General features: G+C 40.5%; 1 protein-coding gene across 1 annotated transcript; it reads left to right on the forward strand.

Annotated features, from left to right (window-relative positions):
* Positions 1 to 271: 271 nt before the first annotated feature.
* prkar1aa (protein kinase, cAMP-dependent, regulatory, type I, alpha (tissue specific extinguisher 1) a) lies at positions 272 to 19,551 on the forward strand. The gene is made up of 11 exons (XM_086132211.1): positions 272 to 390; positions 4,576 to 4,763; positions 5,212 to 5,370; positions 7,277 to 7,368; positions 7,454 to 7,515; positions 7,925 to 7,971; positions 9,061 to 9,219; positions 9,753 to 9,813; positions 9,898 to 10,019; positions 10,293 to 10,374; positions 14,604 to 19,551. Exons 2-11 carry the CDS (start codon positions 4,590 to 4,592, stop codon positions 14,774 to 14,776), a joined length of 1,131 nt encoding a protein of 376 aa, XP_085988337.1. The 5' UTR covers positions 272 to 390; positions 4,576 to 4,589; the 3' UTR covers positions 14,777 to 19,551.
* The last annotated feature ends 1,609 nt before the right edge of the window (positions 19,552 to 21,160 follow it).

A 21,160-nucleotide genomic window follows, 5' to 3' on the forward strand; every position in this document is an offset into this window, starting at 1 on the left:
TATTGGCTGGCGACCATTTTAGGGTTACACTCATCCTTGCCCAGTCAGTTGGGATAGATGGTAATAATGTATTAAGCAATAAATACATACGCAAACAAATAAATTTTAAAAAACTAAAAGAAAGAAAGAAATGAAAAACGAAAGAAAAAAGTTGCAGTCATATTTATGATCAGAATCCTGAAGAATACTCCGTCCATTTTCAGAAGACGGTCCACGGCGGCTTGAACTCGGATCGCTTGAACGTTACGTAACTGAGCACATCACACAGAAAGCGAACAGACGCTGTGCAGTACTTCTGAAAACAGGAAGTTAGCGTGAAACCGTGTTAGCGGAAGTAGTTCTCTACGGCCCGAAAAGAAAACAAACAGGGAACGCTCCGAGCGGGACTTGGTAAGGACTTTTGTCAAGTTTGCATTTTGAGCTGCAACGTGTAAAAGTTTTTGAATAAAAGAAGTGGATATTATAGATGTCTGCACTTACCACTTCCCGTCGTCTTTGGTGTTAGCTTATGTGGTTTAAAAGTTAGCTTTGCTCGGAAAATAAACATTACAATATTTTATGTCGATTATATGACTTACTTTCAGACTTGCATCATTGTAATTTTGTTATCATCTCATAGACATAGTTTATAACCCCCAAAACACCGACAGTGGTTTGTACTGATAATAAACTTTATTATAAGTATGCAAAGAGTTAGCCTGAAGAAAGTTAGCGATACCAGATCAGTTCAGTTACTCTGTGAGCGACCGCTTAACACTTGGTTTTCTTCGCGTTAGTTTTTAAAACGCGTAACGTACAATTAATTCAAAATGCGTAAATTCAATCAATCACTAATATTCAATAATAGTCATAAAGAAATGTATATGTAATGCAAATAAATCATTCTTGTTAAATTTAAAGCACTGGTGCTGGGACGTGAAATTGGAAAACTAGCATAATGACCGTAGAATGGTATGACTTGATGGGAAAATACAATACAGTAATACTATTAATTTGCTACCATTTAAGATGTTGTTACAGTTCCATACTATTGTGCAGAGATAGGCACTTTACCCTGTTTTGCCGGTCCGTCCTCCGTCCGTGACCTGGGCACCCTTCCGTCATCGTCCCTCCGCCCTTATTAATAAAATAATCGTCTTCTGTTGCCGTACATCCTCGTCCTTTCAAAGAGCTTCTGTCCTTTAAATTCACCAGTCCCCCACGCCCCTCGCCAATAAAAAGCGTCTGTGCATGACACCGTGGGAGAGAGGCTAACGGCAAAGATTTCAGAATTCATGAACATTATTTAAAGACCATTAGCTGGCTCATTTCCTATTCACATCCATTTACCGGACGGACAGGCCGTTTGCCACACGTATGTGCACTCTTCCTCCACATAGATACACAGTACAGCAGTATGTCTTGAACTCTTTTAATTAATGGGCCAGTGCACGCAAGAGCATTGCAAAATATCATTCTGTTCCGAATGCAAATATTTAAATTCCATATTTGAATGCTTTTCCACTCACACGCGAATCCCTATTCGAGTCACCACCATTTTAAGACCGGCAGTAAAAAAGTGTACAAGAGGCTAGCACACAATTGTTTGAACCAGTGTGGACCACTTTACACATCAATGATATAAATTATGAACAGTGTGGACAATTTAACACACACAAAAACATACTTTATTATTTTCAGTTCGTATTCGGCCTCCTGTTGCTTCTTCTCAAACTGCCTTTTGAAGGTGCGGTACCCCAATAAGGGACATGTTCTGTTGAGGAAGACCAGCTTGTCAAAGCTGGCACTGACCCTGACGGTCCTCTTTGGCCAGCGGATGTCGCTGGCTGTGGAAAAAACCCTCTCCACAGATGTTGTATTTAATAGATAAGTCCACCCACGCCTCCCTGTGCTCCGCTGGCACGTTCCCTATGCAGTACGTGTGTTGTGTGAGCAGTGGTGTGCTTGAAGCATTCCAAGGCAATTCGAATTTTTGTCCTTGGCACATTTCACCCGAGTAAGTTGAAATGAACTTTTGGCCACCTCCCCACGGGGTCGAAAGCATACGTCACACGCATACACATGAATAAGCAGACGCAGCTGAATAAATTTAAACAAAGGGAAAAAAAACCCTAACACACTTATGGTGTGCACAGGACAGAGAGGCAAACAACACAGACAGCTTTCTTAACCGGCTTGATTGAATTGTTCACAACTGTGTAAGTGCCAACCAAGATAGCTCCCAACACAACCACCGTCAGCCACTCGACTCATTGGTGATGTGTAAACCTTTTTTGAACGGAGGATGAGTGGTCCTTCTCTTGTCCGCTTGGAGCAAAGCGAAGTCACTCCCTCACACATACAAACACGAGACAAGGTGCATGTCGTGATGTTTCACATTCGGGTTGAAGTCGTGTATTAGCGGATAAAACGCGCAAATCAGGCTGGACGTGTTTCTGTCAGTCGTTAGTGAAATGGGCATCTGTGGGTACATGACCTGGTTAGGAATGATTACGAGGATGGACGAAAGCCCACTTCCGTCCTTGCTTAATCCATCTTAAAAAAAACAACAAAAACTTCTTGTTCTCCATCCCCAAAATGGGCGTCTGTCCGTCTGGGACGGATGCAGGGACCGTTTCGTCCCAGGGATGGAATGCCCATCTCTGATTTTGTGTGATCATGGATAATGTTTCCATGTTGTTGTTTTTTAATTGCAGTTATAGTAAGAACATTGACACAATACATAGAACACTTCCTGCACACCTGATAATGGTTGTATGATCAGGACAGTATTCCTCTTGACTCTTATTTCTATTCACATGGTTTCCTCCGAAAATCTAGTTTCGAACTTTAAACAAATTGAAAGAACACATTGTTTTTGCCCTTCCAGGTGCAATATGCAATATTGACACTAACAACCCTTGAAGCATTGTAAGCTAGTTCTTTTAACAGGGTTCGTACGGGTCCTTAAAGTTCATAAAATTCCATAAAAAAAGAAGTTGTAAAATTATGTTCTTAATTGTCATAAAATTTCAGGGAAAGCTTCTAAAATCAACAAAAATCCATAAAAATGAACCTGTGGTGTTCATTTCATTTGTGTATGTCATTTTCTCCACCCTTTCAATTTATAGTTTTGTCTGAAAATGCAGGACCTGGTACCCTCTCTGCTTTTCCCGCCGTCGCCCATTAGTTCCGACGATGATCACATGATCACTTTGGGTCATTTCGGGTAACAACAATAGATCGACGCCATGCTGGGGCAGTGAATGGATGGTTTGGTTGCCAGCTCTGCGAACAATTACCGTATTTTCTGGAAAAATGTATTCATCGAAGTTATTGATCTCAACAAGTGACAGACAAATATGTAGCGATGCCACTCGAACGAGCGCACCTCAGCAGTCGATAGTCCGCTGCTCTGTGCTGTGTGTGCGTCAGCTAAGCTTCGCTGTTGTCTCGGCTAGGCTAGCTTATCTGTTGTCGTAGATCAAAGCGTCTTTGAGCTGTGACGTCGGTTGCGTCGGCGCTGATTGGTTGAAACCAAAAGACGTACGCGTGAGTACATGTTCGCGCGGACGCACACAGCAGAGAGCAGTGGACTTTCGACTCCTGAGGCGCGCTTTGCTCGAGGGGCGTCGCTACAAATATTCCAGGACAACGCTATTTTCAAGTGGCTTGGCTGGACAAGGAGTTCCATGATTGGGTCCCGTGATTGGGTCGGAAAAATTGCTGACGATAATACGTCGGCCTCCTGCGAGTGTGCAAGAAGGGCATCTCCTTGAGAGGTAAAACTTGTCATAGCCTCCTAGGCAAATCAAATGCATTGAGGCACACAGCAAAACAGAAGAAAATTGATCTCCAAGAACTTGCAAAAGAGATTGAGGAGAAAACTAAGTCACTGTCTGCGATTCCCTAATTGTCATATCAGTTTCATATTTGTCATTATAAAACATGTCTGATCATTGAAAGTGGTATGAGGGAAAATAATAGGGTTGTACCATTTGGGATTTAGACTTCTGACATGCATTTCAGTTGTTCAGGTATACTGGATAATTCTAAGTTGGGCACGCAGTACTACTGTGACTGAAACCAGATTTTTCTAAACCCTGTACAGGTGACCCATATGACCATTAGCTCTGTTCTTAGTGTTGTGTTTATTCGAAAATAAATTGAAGTTTTATATTTTGTAAGTTTAAATTTTTCTTTGTGTGCTTTATTTGAGAATTAATTCAAAGTTTTTTTTCATTTTCCTACCTGTGATACAGGTAGCAAAGTGAACATTTGACATATAGTATGTCAAATAAAGGGTTAAGTTATTGCCCCTAAAAATAAAGATGTGCCCTTCCTTTGGCAGCAATGATTTGAACACCAACTCAGTGATAAGTGGCTTTTTGTTCAGCCCGCGTATTGCTGAGCAGGCATTAAATCCACCGTGAATCCCCTGCTGAATGGAGAAAAGTCCTTAAAAAGGGCTAAATTGGTCCTCAAAAGTCATTAAAAGGCCCATAAATAAAAAGCAAGTGGAAGAGTGGGAACCCTATTTAAGCTTTTGTCGTTTCTACTACCACGAATTGTAATTTCTCTCTGCTCCTGTTGTAGATCACAAGAGAAGGATGGCTTCCTGTAGTACAAACAAAGAGGATGAGCGTAAGCTGCGGGAGTGCGAAGTCTATGTTCAAAAGCACAACATTCAGCGGGTGCTGAAAGACTGCATTGTCCAGCTGTGCACAGCCCAGCCCGAACGACCCATGGCGTTCCTCAAGGACCTCTTTGAAAAACTGGCAAAGGTTGTTTCTTATGCAAAATACATCTATTAAAAGCTGAGATAGACTTCATCTTACCTGTGACCTTCAAAACTGGTAAAAGAAATGTAGGGGTGAATGAAATTTTGAAAACAAAAAAAATATTTGATTTAGATTTTATTAGCGTTGTGTTGTTTCTCCAATCACAGTGGGACAATGTGTGTGATGACACCTTTGACTGTGAAAAATGTGTGTAACCGCTTTTCCATCCCATATGCTGGCTTGTTTTGTATAGTCTATTGTTTAAATTGTTGTATGTCATGCCACATATTGTTAATCATTCGCGTGTTGTAATGAATAAGGTGCAATCACAGCAGCATTTTGATAGCTGCCATCCCTCCTGAGCAATGGTGCTGTGTCCAATTGTGTAAAGTAAAATAGCTGTCAAGAAAATGAACCCCCGTGACACTGTTGATGCTCTTTCCACCAACAGGAGGAGGTCCAGCAGATGGTGTTACAGCAGAAGTCCACGGACTCGCGTGAAGATGAAGTTTCACCACCTATGAATCCTGTGGTGAGGGGCAGGAGCAGGAGGGGCGCTATCAGTGCTGAGGTGTACACGGAGGAAGACGCTGCCTCGTATGTCAGAAAGGTCAGTGCTAAAATGCACCGCTGCAAATCTGCACATAGAAGTGAATGCTGGACTAGCTTACCTTGCATTGGGCATTGAATGTTTTTGGTCTTTTCTGTTTTATTTTGAGAATGTTCTCATTTGTGTGTCATGTAAAAATGTCACATGGATGTTTGAGTTGGGCACCTTTTGTCATGTTTGCAGTGTAAACTGCTTCACAGCAAAGTGTACATCTGATAACCAAACACTGGCAGTAATGCGCAGGATGAATTGGTCACCGACCAAGAAAATAATCCTTCTGTCTGCCATATATTTTGCAATTTATCTTCACTGGTTAAACTGAAAGAACCGTAAATCTCTCCAGTGAGAATACAACACACATCCCTGTTTTACACAAGAGTTGGTCAAGGTAGATACTTTGCAGGTCAAAATTTGCATGTTGTGCATCATTAATAAACATTGAATAGCAAAACTGAGAATCACAGAATTTGGACGCACTCATGTTAATGCTGCCGCGACGCCCTAATGTCACCTAGGCACGGGACGTAGGCCGTCGAGGCAAGCTCGGGGCTGCTTCGGCCACAACCAGCTAGATAGCAACAAGTTTTACTGGCTACTAATTGTCAATAATCTTCACCTCCATGGTGGTGAATTAGCTACAGATCTGACAAATATCATACTGAAGGGATGATGAGGAAAAACTGAGAAGCCACGCTAATTGCTAGGCTAACCTAACACTGACACAAGTAGTGTGTTTTTAATGTCAGAATTAGGTGTTTGTAATGTTTGAGTCCACTTTAAACAGATGTCTGTCTGGAACCTTGTTAAAGGCTGTGTTTGTGAATGTGGAGGTTTTTTTTTTTTTAGACTAAATTGTAGACTGAAATTGGCCAACATTGAGTAACAAACTAGCAGGACAATTAATACCGGTAAGTGTCTCGAGATAAAACCTACTTGCTGAACAGAACTGGAACTGAAAATGTGTTACGATATGCTACGCCATATGTCAAACAGGAGGAGTTGCCTATAAATGTCAAAGTATATGACTGTACAAGTAGTATAACATATTTATAATATCAGTTGCAATGTTTGTTTGTTTTCACAATAGAATATAAGGTGCTTCGAATAATGGCCCATTTTAAAACTGTTTTCATATATAGGGCGCACTGCATTCATTATAAGGTGCAGCTACAATTAGTGGCTGCGGTTGTGCTATGCATCCACTAGATGGTGCTATGCTAAAGGGAATACAACACAATACAGCTTTATGTAGATATAGCCTTCACAACCAACAAAGCCATGAGAACTGGTCACAAACACGGACATGAAACATATAAATACAAATGGCATTACAAAACAATAAATGAAAGACCAAAGTAATGAATACCATTGATTCAACAAAAAGCCACACAAATCTTGTGGCATCACGTCCACAAGGGCTAAATATCCTGAGAAGTCTTACTTGTCTCCTTCCTTCGTTTAGTCAGCAATTAACTATGCTTTTGGTATTATCTTCGGTTCATCATGGTTGCGCAGAGCGAACCAAGTAGTTGTTGGTTTGAGTGCGTGTTGGCAAATGCGCATGTCAATTAGTGTCGGGCAGAACCCTTTTAGGTTACAATTGGTTCCTGCTAATAATCACCACTAGATGGCGTCGGAACACTAACAGGGAAACAACTCAATGGGGAATAGAAAGAGAGTTACAGTCTCTTTATATTAGGCCCATCCGATTATAGGGCTCACTGACGGCTTTTGAGAAAGTTGAATGGTTTTAGGTGTGCCTTGTAGTGCAGTAAATACAGTTAATACATTCTGGATTATCCTGACAAAATTTGTCATGAATTTCCACACTTGACATCACTCATCTCTCCCTCTTGCAGTCTCTTTCAGTCACACTCTGTCTTTGCTTTCTCTCTTTCTCGACCAGGTTATTCCAAAAGACTACAAGACGATGGCAGCTCTGGGCAAAGCCATGGAAAAAAACATCCTATTTGCCCACTTAGACAGCAACGAGAGAAGGTATCACATCATTCTAGTCGGTGCGCCGCGAACAATCCTTGACGAACATTTCTTGCTCATCAAACAATTGTTTTTGGTCTTTCAGTGACATATTTGATGCCATGTTTTCTGTCAACTACATTGCTGGAGAAACAGTCATCATTCAAGGTAGGGCTGGGCGATACGGCTGAAAACTATTTCATATGAGTCAGTTCATAAGATAAGATATGCTTTATTTGTCCCACATCTAATTAATATTTTTAACTTAATGAAAATAAGAAAACATAAATAAATACAATAAAAGACCATCTCTAGAGGAAAAAAAGCTAGTTATCAAGGAATGTACACTCTTGTGTATATTTTAATATAGTGTAAGGTGCAGTGTTGTTTACATCTCTGCTTTCCGAGCAGTGCCGTCAATATGTATTTACGAATAAGGTAAAGGTGTTTCCCCAAAAATAGCGTTGATTCGGTTATATTAAAATCCACTCTCTGTTCATACAGTCTAAGTGTCGTGCCTAAAAATCACTCGTCACACAAAAACTCACAATCACCTATTATTTTTTTCCTGTTTCAGGTGATGAGGGAGACAACTTCTATGTTATCGACTTGGGAGAAATGGATGTAAGATTACTTTCATATTTTTGGGTGCAACTGTTTACAGCATACATTTGTTAGGCTTTTCATAAGGCGGCATGTCAGAACAGTTTGGTGTGTGACTCTTGTCCAAATTCCAACCTCATCTTTCCAGCTTTCGTAGGGGTTTCCTTCTTAAAAAGGTGGCAGAACTCTGTGTTTGCTCACCATCCTCTGCTACCGGCGTTACCTTGAAAACGAACTTGTATTTCAACTCAAGACCTCTTTATTTAGCAACTGCTCTCCTCAGATTCATTACAACCACCGAACTCCCTCCAAACCCCGTGCTCTCTCTCTGCATCACCGAAGTAGCACTGCCTCCTAGTAGTGTCGCATGTGAAGGTTATTACTTAAAATAAAACAACACCAGACGCTATCATGCAAACAGAGTAGTGAGGTGCAAGGACATAGTTAATTGCAGATAGCAAAATGCGACAAGCCCTCTCTCCTCCAGTCTTAGTTTGTACTGCTGACTTTTGTGTGTGTGTGTGTGTGTGCGTGTGTGTTTGTGTGTGTGATGCTGGCTTAAACTAAATTTTTGCATAGGTGACGTCACTCTCTGCAACTAGATCTCCCAACTATTTATTCAGAATAAAAAAAATATATTTTAAACAATTTTCTTTCCTTTATTGTACATATTTCCAATTAAATAAAATTCATTGTCATGGTGTTCTCATGCTTTTAGGTGTGCCTTATAGGGCGGAAAATACGGTACATGTCAAATAAGCTGTTTTTTTCGCAACACACTACCATGATTCAACGTATGAAACATAAAGAATGACGTCAAAAAAGATACTCCAATGCAGTAGCGACCAACCCTTTTGAAACTGAGTGCTTATTTTAGGAGTGGATAGGTCTGACTCAGAATTGCATTTTAAACAGTAACAGGCAGATCTTCTGAGAAACCCACTCTAACAGATACGTTTGAATGTATAGTGCTCTATAACTGGGTAACATTTTCAAAAATGCCAAAAACAACTGTACCCAACAAGATCATGTACATTTACACATGGATTTAATATAACACTTAATTGTGGTGGATAATAATGACTGCAAGCTTGGTGCATCTCCTTGCAGGTATATGTGAACAACGAGTGGGTGACCAGCATTGGTGAGGGTGGAAGTTTTGGGGAGCTTGCTCTGATCTATGGGACCCCACGGGCAGCTACTGTTCGCGCGAGGTCCGATGTCAAGTTGTGGGGCATTGACAGAGACAGTTACAGGAGAATACTTATGGTAAGCAGTGCTTTTTCACAATGCATGCTAATATTAATAACTGCATTGTTGATTAAATTTTATACACGCATGTACACATGCATACGGTACATACATACACTAGGCCTTGGGTGTCAAAGTCAAGGCCCGGGGGCCAAATCTGGCCCGCCACATCATTTTATGTGGCTTGCGAAAGCAAATCAAGCATGTCAAGTTCCATGATGCTTGCTAAAGTCTGAACCAAAATTTCAAATTGTCGTATGTAATCCACAATAACAGTCATTATTCTTGACTTCTGATTTTAAAACTAGTTATCCACCAATTTCTTGTGCGCTATGTATGCAATATGTGGAGGTGATTAAACATTTATAGGGTTTCCCAAAATTTATAATGGCCCTCCAAGGGAAACCGTAACTACAATGTGGTCCGCGACAAAAATTTGACACCCCTGCACCAGGCCCATTATGTACACGAACATATTATACATATATACACATATACAATATGTACACATCAACTGTACATATCAAAGATGTTTTGTATTTGATTTGTAGGGAAGCACTTTAAGGAAGCGGAAGATGTATGAGGAGTTCCTGAGCAAAGTTTCAATTTTAGGTGAGTGTAAATATTTGTTTTGCATTTAGACATTAAGTTTCCCGTTTTTAGTGCATGCTTCATATTTCCTGACCATGTTAACAGAGTCTTTGGACAAATGGGAGCGCCTGACTGTGGCCGATGCCTTGGAGACGGTGCAGTTTGAGGATGATCAGAAAATTGTTGTGCAAGGAGAGCCCGGTGATGAGTTTTTCATCATCTTGGAGGTAAACACCATCTTCTGAGGCTGATTTTGCACTGCATATCCCAGTTCACAATTCTGATTCAATATTCACCCAGCTAAAGTGAGAGGGATGACCGGCAGCTATTGCAGAAATCAGCATTCATGCCAGACACCCTTCATACACCGTAATGTAATGATACATGTATAGATTGCGTTTACATTACATCAAGAGGTTGCGATTATACCCTCCACCTATTATATTTTCACATTACATTTATTTGAAATGTAATTCAAGTAATGATTGATGTGGTATTAGGGGACAGCAGCAGTGCTGCAAAGGCGGTCCGAGGATCAGGAGTTTGTGGAAGTTGGCAAACTTGGACCATCAGATTACTTTGGTAAGTTCCAGTCAAGCAGAAAACCTTTACCTCTACCAAACCCTGTCATTAATCATCTATTCTACAAGGGAATCAATACAGTTTATAATTTTGAACTATCGAGTATCTTAAATACATCACTTGAAAACATCCCTAACACAGTGTGTCTCAATACATTTATACATACTTTGACACATCTTCCCATCCAGGCACCCTGCCACAGCAAGTTTAATGACACAAAGACACAAACTCATGTTGCCTGCCACATCACTGAGGGCCGCAATAGGACATTCTTGTTTATAAAAGCAGTTTCGAGACCCACATTTTGAATTTAGCTTTGAAGTTATGTTTATTTTATTTACAATTTTTAACTTACCGTAAATTCCGGATTACAAGCCGCTACTTTTTTCCACACTTTCAACACTGCGGCGTGTAATATAAAGCGGCTTTTTAATTTTTTTTTTCCATCGCGGGAAAAACATGGATCAATAAAATGAATGAGTCTTTCACTGAGGCCCGATGAGATTGTATGACTAATCACAACTTCCGCTCTTTTTGCCGTAGGGGGAAAAAAATGTGTTACCCGGCAACAGTCGACCAATAAAATGAATGAGTAATACACAGGGGTCCAATCAGTGGCGTTCCGTCAGGGCCAGCAAGGCCTTCTCTGCTGGCCTAAACATTCTCAGAAAAGTACATTTAATACATTTACTTTTCTGAGAATAACAAATTTAATTTGTTATTTTATTTTCATAAATATGGAAACAAAATTATTCTTTGTATTCTCTACGTCATATTATTTCCACTTAGTCGAGTGGCTTTCAATGTTATTTTAAATAACATTGAAAGCCACTCGATAAATAATTTATTTATTATGGTAGAGTTTTTAACCAATCATATTTCAGCCAGCTTGTGTTGCGAGGTAAATTAAACTTGCTCGGGGCCTTCAGATTGAACAGAGCAGTGTGCGCTGTAAGTGAACGGACACAGTCAGGTTGCAATAGCCAATCAGATCACGAGTCTGCGTACCAGGGCCAGCTAGAAGGCCTTACGTCGAGACTGGACGTACGCATTCGGTGATTGGATTAGCTCCTGCTAGAGCTATCCCTGCATTTTAACCCAAAATGGCCGACGGAGAAGATGTTGATCTTGTTGCAGAACTACTTTCCACACAATTTTCAAGACAGACCTTCCACGAAAAGCTGGATATTGTGCGAAGAGGTCGCCCAACTCCTGCGCTAGCTAGCCTGTCCCAGCAAGGAAAAGGGTTTGTCCGTCATTTTCAGACGAGCAATTATGAACGGTACCCGTGGCTCACAGCCTCTGAGAAACGCTGCAAATTGTACTGCTGGGAATACCTATTGCTTGCAACGGACCGATTTGGTGTTTGGAGCCACACTGGATTTACCCATTTAAATTGTTTTACCAAGGCAGCAAGGAAACATCAGAGCACGGCTGGGCACTTACAAACTACGGTGTGTTTAAAAACGTTTGGGGACACTCGCGTAGATGTGCAGCTCAGTGAACAGACACTACATTGGTGAGTAAATGAATTTTACATTTCTTGTCATTTTATTTCATTAGTATTAAATTAATGGCAACGAAATAAAATGACAAAGATACAGAAATGTATCAAATAAATCTGCTCACCTGCCATTTATAATGGCTCATTGTAGTCACCTTCATGCACAAAAGTTCGTTCAATCCCAGCTGCTCAACATTTTATTTGCTGTTGTACAGCCGATTCTCAAAATGCAAATGATCTGTTTACTTTATTTTCAAAGAATAGTTTGTTATTGTTTGGTTGGTGTCTTATATGAAACTGCGACATTGCGCAATTTATTGGACAGACTTGTTTCAGATCACAGCGTAATTTGGGTGGCATTTTATTTCGTATTTTTAAATCATCTTTTTATTTTTAACAATATCTGTAAATTTAGTTTTCTGCTCTTAATTGTGAATGCATACTTGATGGTTTTAAATGCTCCTGAAATTAAGTGCTGCTTGACGAGCCTGTATTGTGTTAATGTAAGTGACGTCACTGAAGGCCTAAGGTTGAAATGCACGGCCCGCCACTGGGTCCAATGAAATTGTATGATTACCGGTAATCACAACTTCCTTATTTCAGTCTTTCTTCTAAATCTGATCAACATGGAGAATACCAGACGAAAAGCATATGATGCAGCTTTTAAACTAAAAGCGATCACTCTGGCAGTTAAAGAAGGAAATCGAGCTGTTGTCCGTAATCTTGGTATAGACGAGTCAATGGTGCGAAGGTGGAGGCTCCGGCAAGAACTGAGCCAGTGTAAAAAGACAACCAAAGCTTTTAAAGGTTTTAAAGGTGGGCCGTCGTGGTGTTATAGATTCATGAAATGGAAGCCTGTCTATTAGGGCACGCACGACGTTGTGTCAGCATCTCCCTCCCAATTACGAGGACAAACTTGCTTCGTTCCGCACATTCACACAAACAAAGATAGCGGAGAATTCCATCAGCCCAGATGAAATCATAAATATGGACGAAGGCCCTCTGACATTTGATTTGCCTCTCACTCGGACTGTAAATAAAAAAGGTGACTCCCCCGTCATAGTGAAAACAAGCGGCCACGAGAGAACACATTTGACCTGTGTTTTGTGCCGCGCAGCATCAGGCCTAAAGCTGCCACCGATGATCATTTTTAAGCGGCTGACTATAGAAATAATTTCATATATCCTTTCCCATTTATATGATTTGCATTATTCTATTTAAAGCCTAGTGGGCTGCAGTATTTCTCCTCGTAATTACGCAAATGCACATCAAGATCTCTCTTTGTCTGGCCTCTTATGTGTTTCAGCGCAATTTCGTTGTGCAAATGCATTTATCATGCTCATAAAAATATGGAGATTATTTTAACCTTGAGAAGTTTTGCGTTTTTTTTTTTGCGGGGGTTCAACGGGGGACCGCGTCAGCGGCCTCACCCGGAGGCGCTCCAGGCGGCAGGGACGCAGAAGCAAACCCCCGCCTACTCATTGGGCAGCGGTTTATAATATGGTGCGGCGCATATAATTACAAAATTGATTTTTCTTCATAAATCTGAGCATGCGGCTCTTAATCAGGTGCGGTCTGTAGCCCGGAATTTACGGTACTTTGATTTTCATCATTTTATTTTAGTTTTATTTCATCTTCATTCTGTTCTTATAATTACAGTCAAACCTCGGTTTTCGAACGTCTCTGTTTTCGACTGTTTATATTGCAAGTTTTGCAATATTCTTTCATGTGATGAGGCCCAACTATATCTAATCTCTCACACCAATTCATTTTATTGCTGTGATTCAAAATTTCTGTTTCAAAAATAACGTTTTCATTTACCAAGCAAGGTCCAGTGGGCTCCCTGCAAGCTATACCAAAACGGTGTATATATTGTGTTTTACAATAATACATAACGATATTTATCATGTCATTTTTAACTCTGGCAAACAAATTGAAAGTGTAGAGAGTATCTTGCCCAAGCACAGTAAATGAATGGGTCTTTTATTGTCAACAACCTTTCAAATATCCACACTCTCTAATTTATTCCTGTTCGTTTGTTCTTATTGTATTTTTACTATGTAGCTGCAGTGGCCAGAGCAAGCCACTTTTCCCCCCTTGACAATTGTGTCTTGTTTGTTGTTCAATAATGTAATGCTGTGTGTGGCACATCCAAACTTTGTTTCTCCATAAGAACACCAGGGGTCGCAGTTTAGCCATTGCAGCAAGTCACCTGGGTACAGGGGCCCTGAAGTGCAAATCACAAAAACAAATCATGTCTGTGCTTAGGCTACCAACCTATGTGCTGAAACCTTTCACAATCAGTCACACTTTTTCCAAGTATCCACTGTGTGGCAGGTCGGTAGTACTTTGACTACTTTTGTGTCTGACCGTGATTTGTGGCCGATGACATCTGCTTTCAAGGTTCTCATTTTGCATTTACGTGTTTGACTGTTTGTTTTCCCTGCTAAAAAAAAAAAAAAAAAATTGGCCAAGACCACCATGGTTTTGTTGTGTTCCTGTCCTGGTCCTGCTGGTGTCAGCAGCAAAATGAAAAAAAAGTCTACCCTGTTTGACATTGAGATTTTAACACGAACAGTGCTACTGGTAATTAATTAGAAATCACAGTACAGTCCAAACACAGTTAAAGAATTTTTGATTTTAAAAAATTGCTGATCATAAGTATTTAAAATAGCATAACAACATTTTATGTACCAGTGTTAAAGTGTGTCTATCTTATTTTCAGGAGAGATTGCCCTACTGATGAACCGGCCTCGTGCCGCCACTGTTGTTGCATGTGGACCCCTCAAGTGTGTCAAATTGGATCGGCCACGGTTTGAGAGAGTCCTCGGCCCCTGCTCCGACATCCTAAAGAGAAACATACAGCAGTACAACAGCTTTGTTTCCCTCTCTGTCTGAATGGCTTTCCTCTAGTTTCAGATCCACTGACACAGGTTCGGTTTATTTTGTATTCTACCCCTCTCTCCTCTTTTTTGTCTTTTTTTCAGAGTGCACTTTGAATACCTTTCAGAGCTTTGAAGTAGTTGCTGTGAATTACTATTTTCGATATGGCATTGGGTGGAATCCTCATATCTCCAAAAATAGCTCTTTTAAGGAATTATCAAAATAAAGAGGGCAAGTTTGTAAAAAGAACAGATACACTAGGGTGCTGATAGAATTGTGAAAAAAAAAATTAAATTGACAACATTTGGCCATTGGTGGTGTCTGCCCGACCTGCACATACGCATGCACTCATGAATCCACACACCACACCAGATTTTTCGGACTTTTAAATCACCCCAGAGCATAAGTCGCACTTGGCAAAAAATGTGTCATGAAGAAGAAAAAAAACCATAAGTCGCTCCGAAATATAAGTAGCGTTTTGGGGGGGATTTGTTTAAAAAAAAAAAAAAACCAAGACCAAAAACAGGTGAACTGTAACTTGCACCCAAAATCCCTGTACCCTAGTTATGGGTGCATTTGGAAATATACTCTGGAGTGCTATTTGGTCATTCAGAGTGCCCCAATAAGCCTGAGCCCAGCATATCAGGCAGTATAAGGAAATGAAACAGTTCAAGCACGAGCTGCTGATTGCTTTATAACATGGACTGCATTCAGAAATTAATGGGAGGGGAGCGAGCTCAGCCTCTCAGAACACACGCACTCTGTCTTGTTAGGGCGTCAGAGTGAATTTCCGAATTCAACCGTATTGATGGTCGAAAACTTATAAACATGGAAAGGTTTTTCTTTTTAGTTTAAAATGGCTGATCTTAACAAGAATCCAGAGTCACATTGTGGCCAAAAGTAGAAGCCTGTTCAAGTGATTATGCCTTTTAGTGTTGTAAATCCTTGTTGTGGCATTGGGAAACGCTGAATGAGCTATATGTCACACATTTGTTGCCATGACTACTCTTCTTCAGCTTCCTTCTCTTCTTCGACACTCTTTTGGTGCTTGGCATATACTGTTAGTGCATTACCATGCTATAAAGAAGGTGGCCACCGGCAGTCATCCAATATTACTTTGACGATGACTACTACTATTACTACTACCTCTCCTTCTTCCTTGTTTCCCCTCTTTATTTATTTTTATTTTTTTTTTCTGTCTTTTGGTAGTTGGCAAATACTTTGAGTGCATTACCACCAATGAAAAGAAGGTGCTGGTAATGCACAGAAAGTGAACATGATGAGGGAACGGGAATTTTGGGTGCCAGTCTGAGCTCAATTTTAATATATATACAAGTTGTGCTTCAAACATAAGGATATAAAGTTAGAAATGTACTTTTTTTGGTGAAGAAGCAACACCAAATTGGACACAGTTATGAAGTGGAATGAAATTCATGGGATATTTTAAACTTTCTTCAAAAAAACGGAAAAGTGGCACGTGTTATATTATTCGGCTCTTTTACTGTTATTGCAGTCAACACACTCCAGAAGGTCCTTAAGGATTTCTGAATGAGCCAATGTTGACCTAAATGACTGATGGAGTCCAACTGTGTAATTAATTTCAGGATAAATGCACCTGCTCGATGATAGTTTCAGAGGTTTAAAACACACCAAGTACAAAAAAGACTTAAGGGACACACCAAGGTGGTTTAAGTTACGGTTGTGGATAAGTTTAATGCAGGATTGGGATATAAAAAGCTTACACAAGCTTTAAACATCTTGCAAAGCACTCTTTGAACATGTATTTTGAAATGTATATTCTTGGCTGCTGATTAAATCGGAGGGCTCCCACTTTGATAGTATGCACTTTTGAAATTAATTTGCTCAAACTCCCTTTGTTATAATTAATGATGAATGATATTCATTTCTGAGAAAACACTGCTCACATTTGCGATTTCTCACAATAATGAGAAAAATGAAACAATTGGCCACACCTTATGATAAATGTCTGCTAATATTCACATCTTGAAATGATCGCTTCCACAATATCCCTGGAGAGTCACAGTGTCTAATCCAGTGGTTCTTAACCTTTTTAGAAGTACTGAACCCAACCAGTTAATATATACATTCACCAAACCTTTCATGAGTGAAAAATACTTTTTTTTTTTTTTTTTTTTACAAATTCAAGATATTTTTTTAAAAAACGCATTTATTAAAAACATAAAAAAGTTAATAACATTTCAAGACATACGTATACTTTTTTTTTTGGATTGTACGATGTACTATCACGACAGTCACACGTTGACGATTAACCGAACTTAATTTCCCACAGCACTGATTGGACAAGCAATGTAATGTGATCATCTGCAGCCAGTGATGGCCAAGCGGGGGTGCCATAACTGATTGATATGTTGAGTCGCGTGTGTCTTACCCTCCATGGCAGAGGCTCCGTCGAACCCCTGAGACCGACTCACCGAATCTCTGGGGTTCGATCGAACCCAGGTTAAGAACCACTGGTCTAATCACTGGTGAGCTATTTTTGGAATAGGCCCGCGGGCGACTCATGTAGTCCTTCAGGGCTCCTTGGTGCCCACGGGCACCATGTTGGTCACCCCTGCTCTAAAAGTTCAGCCCAGACAAGGAGAGCACTGCTTAGAGATGCAGCCAAGAGCCCCATGATCACTTTGAATGAACTGCTGCGATCTACTACAGAGGAGGGGTAATCTGTCCATAGGACAACTATTTGTTGTATACTGCACAAATCTGGTCTTTATGGAAGAGTGTCAAGAAGAAAGCCATGACTCAAATGCTACAATAAAAAGTCCAATTTGAAGTCTGCCATAAGCCACCGGGAGACAAAACAAGCGTGCTCTGGTCAGACAAAACCAAAATGGAACTTTTTGGGCAAAATGCTCAACTTTTTTTTGGTGACCACATCACCTTCAATGTCAAACATGGTTGTAGCATCATGGTCTGGAGCTGCTTTTCTTCAGCAAGGACTATCAGAAGATGGTTAAAATTAATGGGTAGATAGATTGGTCCTGTATTTGGCTCTTTTTGGAAGAAAACTTGTTGGAGTCTGCAAAAGACCTGAGACTTGGGCAGACGTTTATCTTCAAACAAGACAATGATCCTAAACATAAAGCTAAATGTACAATATAATGTTTCAAAACTGAACAAATCCAGGTTTTAGAATGGCCAAGTCCAAGTCCAGACCTGAATCCCATTGAGACTCTGTGGTAAGATCTGAAAACTGCTGATCACAAACGCTCTCATCTCTTGCAGCTGTAAATGTAGAAAAAGTAGATCTGCAACGTATTAAGGGGGCTGAATAATTTTGCACTCCCAAATTTTCAGTTTTTCATTTCTAAAAAAGTGCAAAGATTGTGAATTTTGCTCCACTTCATTAATGCCTCCCACTTGAGGTTCATTCTTTTCAAAAAAAATCCAACTTGATGTCTTTACGTTTGAAGCATGACATGTCGCACAAGGACAAAAAGTTCAAGGGGGCCAAATACTTTTGTAAGCCACTGTACATACAACATAGTTTTTTTGTTCCTCTGTTCATTCATTCATGCTTTAAAGTAAGTATAGGTCAAGAAGAAGCTCATTCAAGAAGCACATTTCAAGTCAAGTTTATTTATATAACCTTTTAATCACACAGCATTCGAAAAGGGGATTCACAAACCAATGCTGAGAGATCCAACAACATCCCCTGATCTAAACCCCCATTTTTGGGCCAAGGAAAATTCCCCAAATCTATTTTGGATAAAGGAAAAAAAACCTTAAGAAGGGAAAACAGGGGAAATAATGCTATTCACTGATAGATGAAACAGCCAATGAGTTTGCTTAAGGATATGAAACGTAGATAGCCGATGCCTCTGAGGAAGTGGTCCGCCTCAGGTCCCGTCCTGGTTGTTAGATGCTGAACCCTCCACAGCACTAGCGACAGCCTCACTTTGCTCATTGCCACCTCTCTTGGTGGTGTTACAAAATAAATCATGAAAACCCCCTGAATCTAAATATATAGATTATGATGGACAGTGAAAAGAAAGCATGATTCATTAGCTCAAAGTAAGGTCATAATCACCAATGTGCGACACTCACTGGCAAGTATGACCACAGATGGCCTTTCCGGTTCATCAAGATAGAGCCCACCTTGATTTGGGGATTCGGGTGTCAACATGGCAGCGACTGGATGTGGCAAAGTGGAGCTAGTTGTGAACGTGTCTCATTCATTTGTCACTTTGCAATGCAAAAACGGTTTTACGCTCAATTACAGAACAAATGTGATTACGACTCAAGTTTTGATTTGTATTTAGCCATTGTAACATCATTTTTGGGAATACAACCTAGTGAAGATGAGCGGTTAGGAAATTGAATGCAAAAATAATTTGCACATTTTCCAGCGAATGCTATGGCCACATTCAAAATGGTGGACGCGCTGAATGAGATATCAAAAGGGTTTTGTGGCTCCCGTGTTGTCTTATCTGGGGGAAATGGGTCCAAATGACTCTGTAATCATTTATGGTTGACGACCCCCTGCCCAAGATCAACCGGAAGGCAAATATCAAAATCAAGGTGATGTTCTTTTAGTACATGTATACTTCCTGTGTGAGGAGTTACGTTTTCATTGATCCCGATGCTGTTAACATTTCTCAAGTTCAGGTTTCTTCCGTGACTTTATTTAATTCCACATTTTAATGTTTGTGTCATTTTTAAACATCACATGTATTATTTTTCATTGTTACATTCCCCTTTTCTTTATTTCACTTGTTTTGAATAGTAGTGAATAAACAATGTAATCCTCATATAGCTGAAGCATCTTTCCTTTTATTCCTTGCATCTGAATTTGTTTAGATGTGTTCTAAGAAGTGACATCTCAACTGTATTTATAGAGCACTTTCAGACAGCCATCGCTGCATACAAAGTGCTGTACATGGCACAACTAACATATACAACAGTAAAGCAAATCGGTAACAAGACGGTATAAAGGACCGAACAGTAAAACCAAGAACAAATCTGAGTCATGCTGAGTCAAATGCCAAAGAATACAAGTGAGTTTTGAGGCAGGTTTTAAAGATGGGCTGCGAGGAGGCTTGCTGAAAGTTCAGTGGGAGGTCATTCCAGAGAGAGGGACCAGCAACAGAAAAGGCTCGATCCCCTCTGAGCCTCAGCCTAGTTCTCGGTATCTCCAATAATGTCTGGTCCGCAGACCTGAGGCGCTGGGCAGGTGTGTAGGGGCGGATGAGCTCAGAGAGGTAAGGTGGTGCGAGGTCATTTAGAGATTTGAAGACAAATAATAGGATCTTGAAAATAACTCAAAAATGTATAGGGAGCCAGTGAAGGGATGCCAGAGTAGGAGTTATGCGCTCCCTCTTACGAGTACCAGTCAAGAGGCGGGCAGCGGCATTCTGGACCAGCTGAAGGCGCTTAATGGAGGACTGGCTGACTCCAAAGTAAAGGGCATTGCTGTAATCGAGCCGGGATGTGACGAAGGCATGAATTATTGCCTCAAAGTGTTCATGAGAGAGGAGAGGTTTTACTTTGGCCAGCTGTCTAAGGTGAAAGAAGTTGGATTTAACAATAGCACCAATTTGCCGGTCAAGTTTGAAATCACTGTCCAGAGTGATTAAGACCCAAGTTTGAGACTGTTGACTTAAGATAAGGGGACAAGGGGGCCCAAGTCTACAGGATCTCTACAATATATCCTCCTCCATGCAAATCTTAATTTATTTTAAGATTTAATGTAAAAAAACTGAACAGCAAAGGCTAGGAGATCCTGTCTTAGCAAATGGACCTTTTGCTAAAATTCACCCTGGGCCACGCTTATGTCTTAGCGAAATTATTTTAAAAATACATTCATGTCCCTACATTTTTATCCAGATTCTCACCAAGTTTTCTTACTCATGCATCTTTCTGCAAAGTTTTTTTGAAATTAGGTTTGTTATTTTTTCTTAATCGTGCTAAATTGATCTGTCTTACCATCCATTCATCCATCCAATTTTCGGATCCGCTCTATCCTCACAAGGGTCGCAGGGCGTGCTGGAGTCTATCGCAGTTGTCTTCGGGCAGTAGGCGGGGGACACCCTGAACCAGTTGCCAGCCAAACACAGGACACAAAGAGATGAACAACCATCCGCGCTCACACTCACACCTAGGGACAATTTATTGTGTTCAATCAGCCTGCCTATGCATGTTTTTGGAATGTGGGAGGAAACCGGAGTACCTGGAGAAAATCCACGCAGGCATGGGGAGAACATGCAAACTCCACACAGTAAGGCCAGAGCTGGAATCGAACCCGGTTCCTCTGCTCTGTGAGGTCGACACGCTAACCACTGGCCCACCAGGCCGTCATCTGTCTTACTGTTTTCTGATTTACATTCAATTACATGGCGTGATTAAGGTTACCGGTAATTA

Source organism: Hippocampus guttulatus, chromosome 16, assembly GCF_054856545.1.
Source record: "Hippocampus guttulatus isolate MCC_2025c chromosome 16, RoL_Hgut_1.0, whole genome shotgun sequence".
In the NCBI taxonomy this organism is placed as follows: Eukaryota; Metazoa; Chordata; class Actinopteri; order Syngnathiformes; family Syngnathidae; genus Hippocampus; species Hippocampus guttulatus.

What these genes read in the sequence shown, in the direction of transcription:
- prkar1aa (XM_086132211.1), top strand. Translation starts at nt 4,590, where the DNA reads ATGGCTTCCTGTAGTACAAACAAAGAGGATGAGCGTAAGCTGCGGGAG. An exon ending in TCTTTGAAAAACTGGCAAAG is followed by an intron (nt 4,764 to 5,211) that starts GTTGTTTCTTAT and finishes TTCCACCAACAG; the next exon opens with GAGGAGGTCCAGCAGATGGT. An exon ending in TCGACTTGGGAGAAATGGAT is followed by an intron (nt 7,972 to 9,060) that starts GTAAGATTACTT and finishes ATCTCCTTGCAG; the next exon opens with GTATATGTGAACAACGAGTG.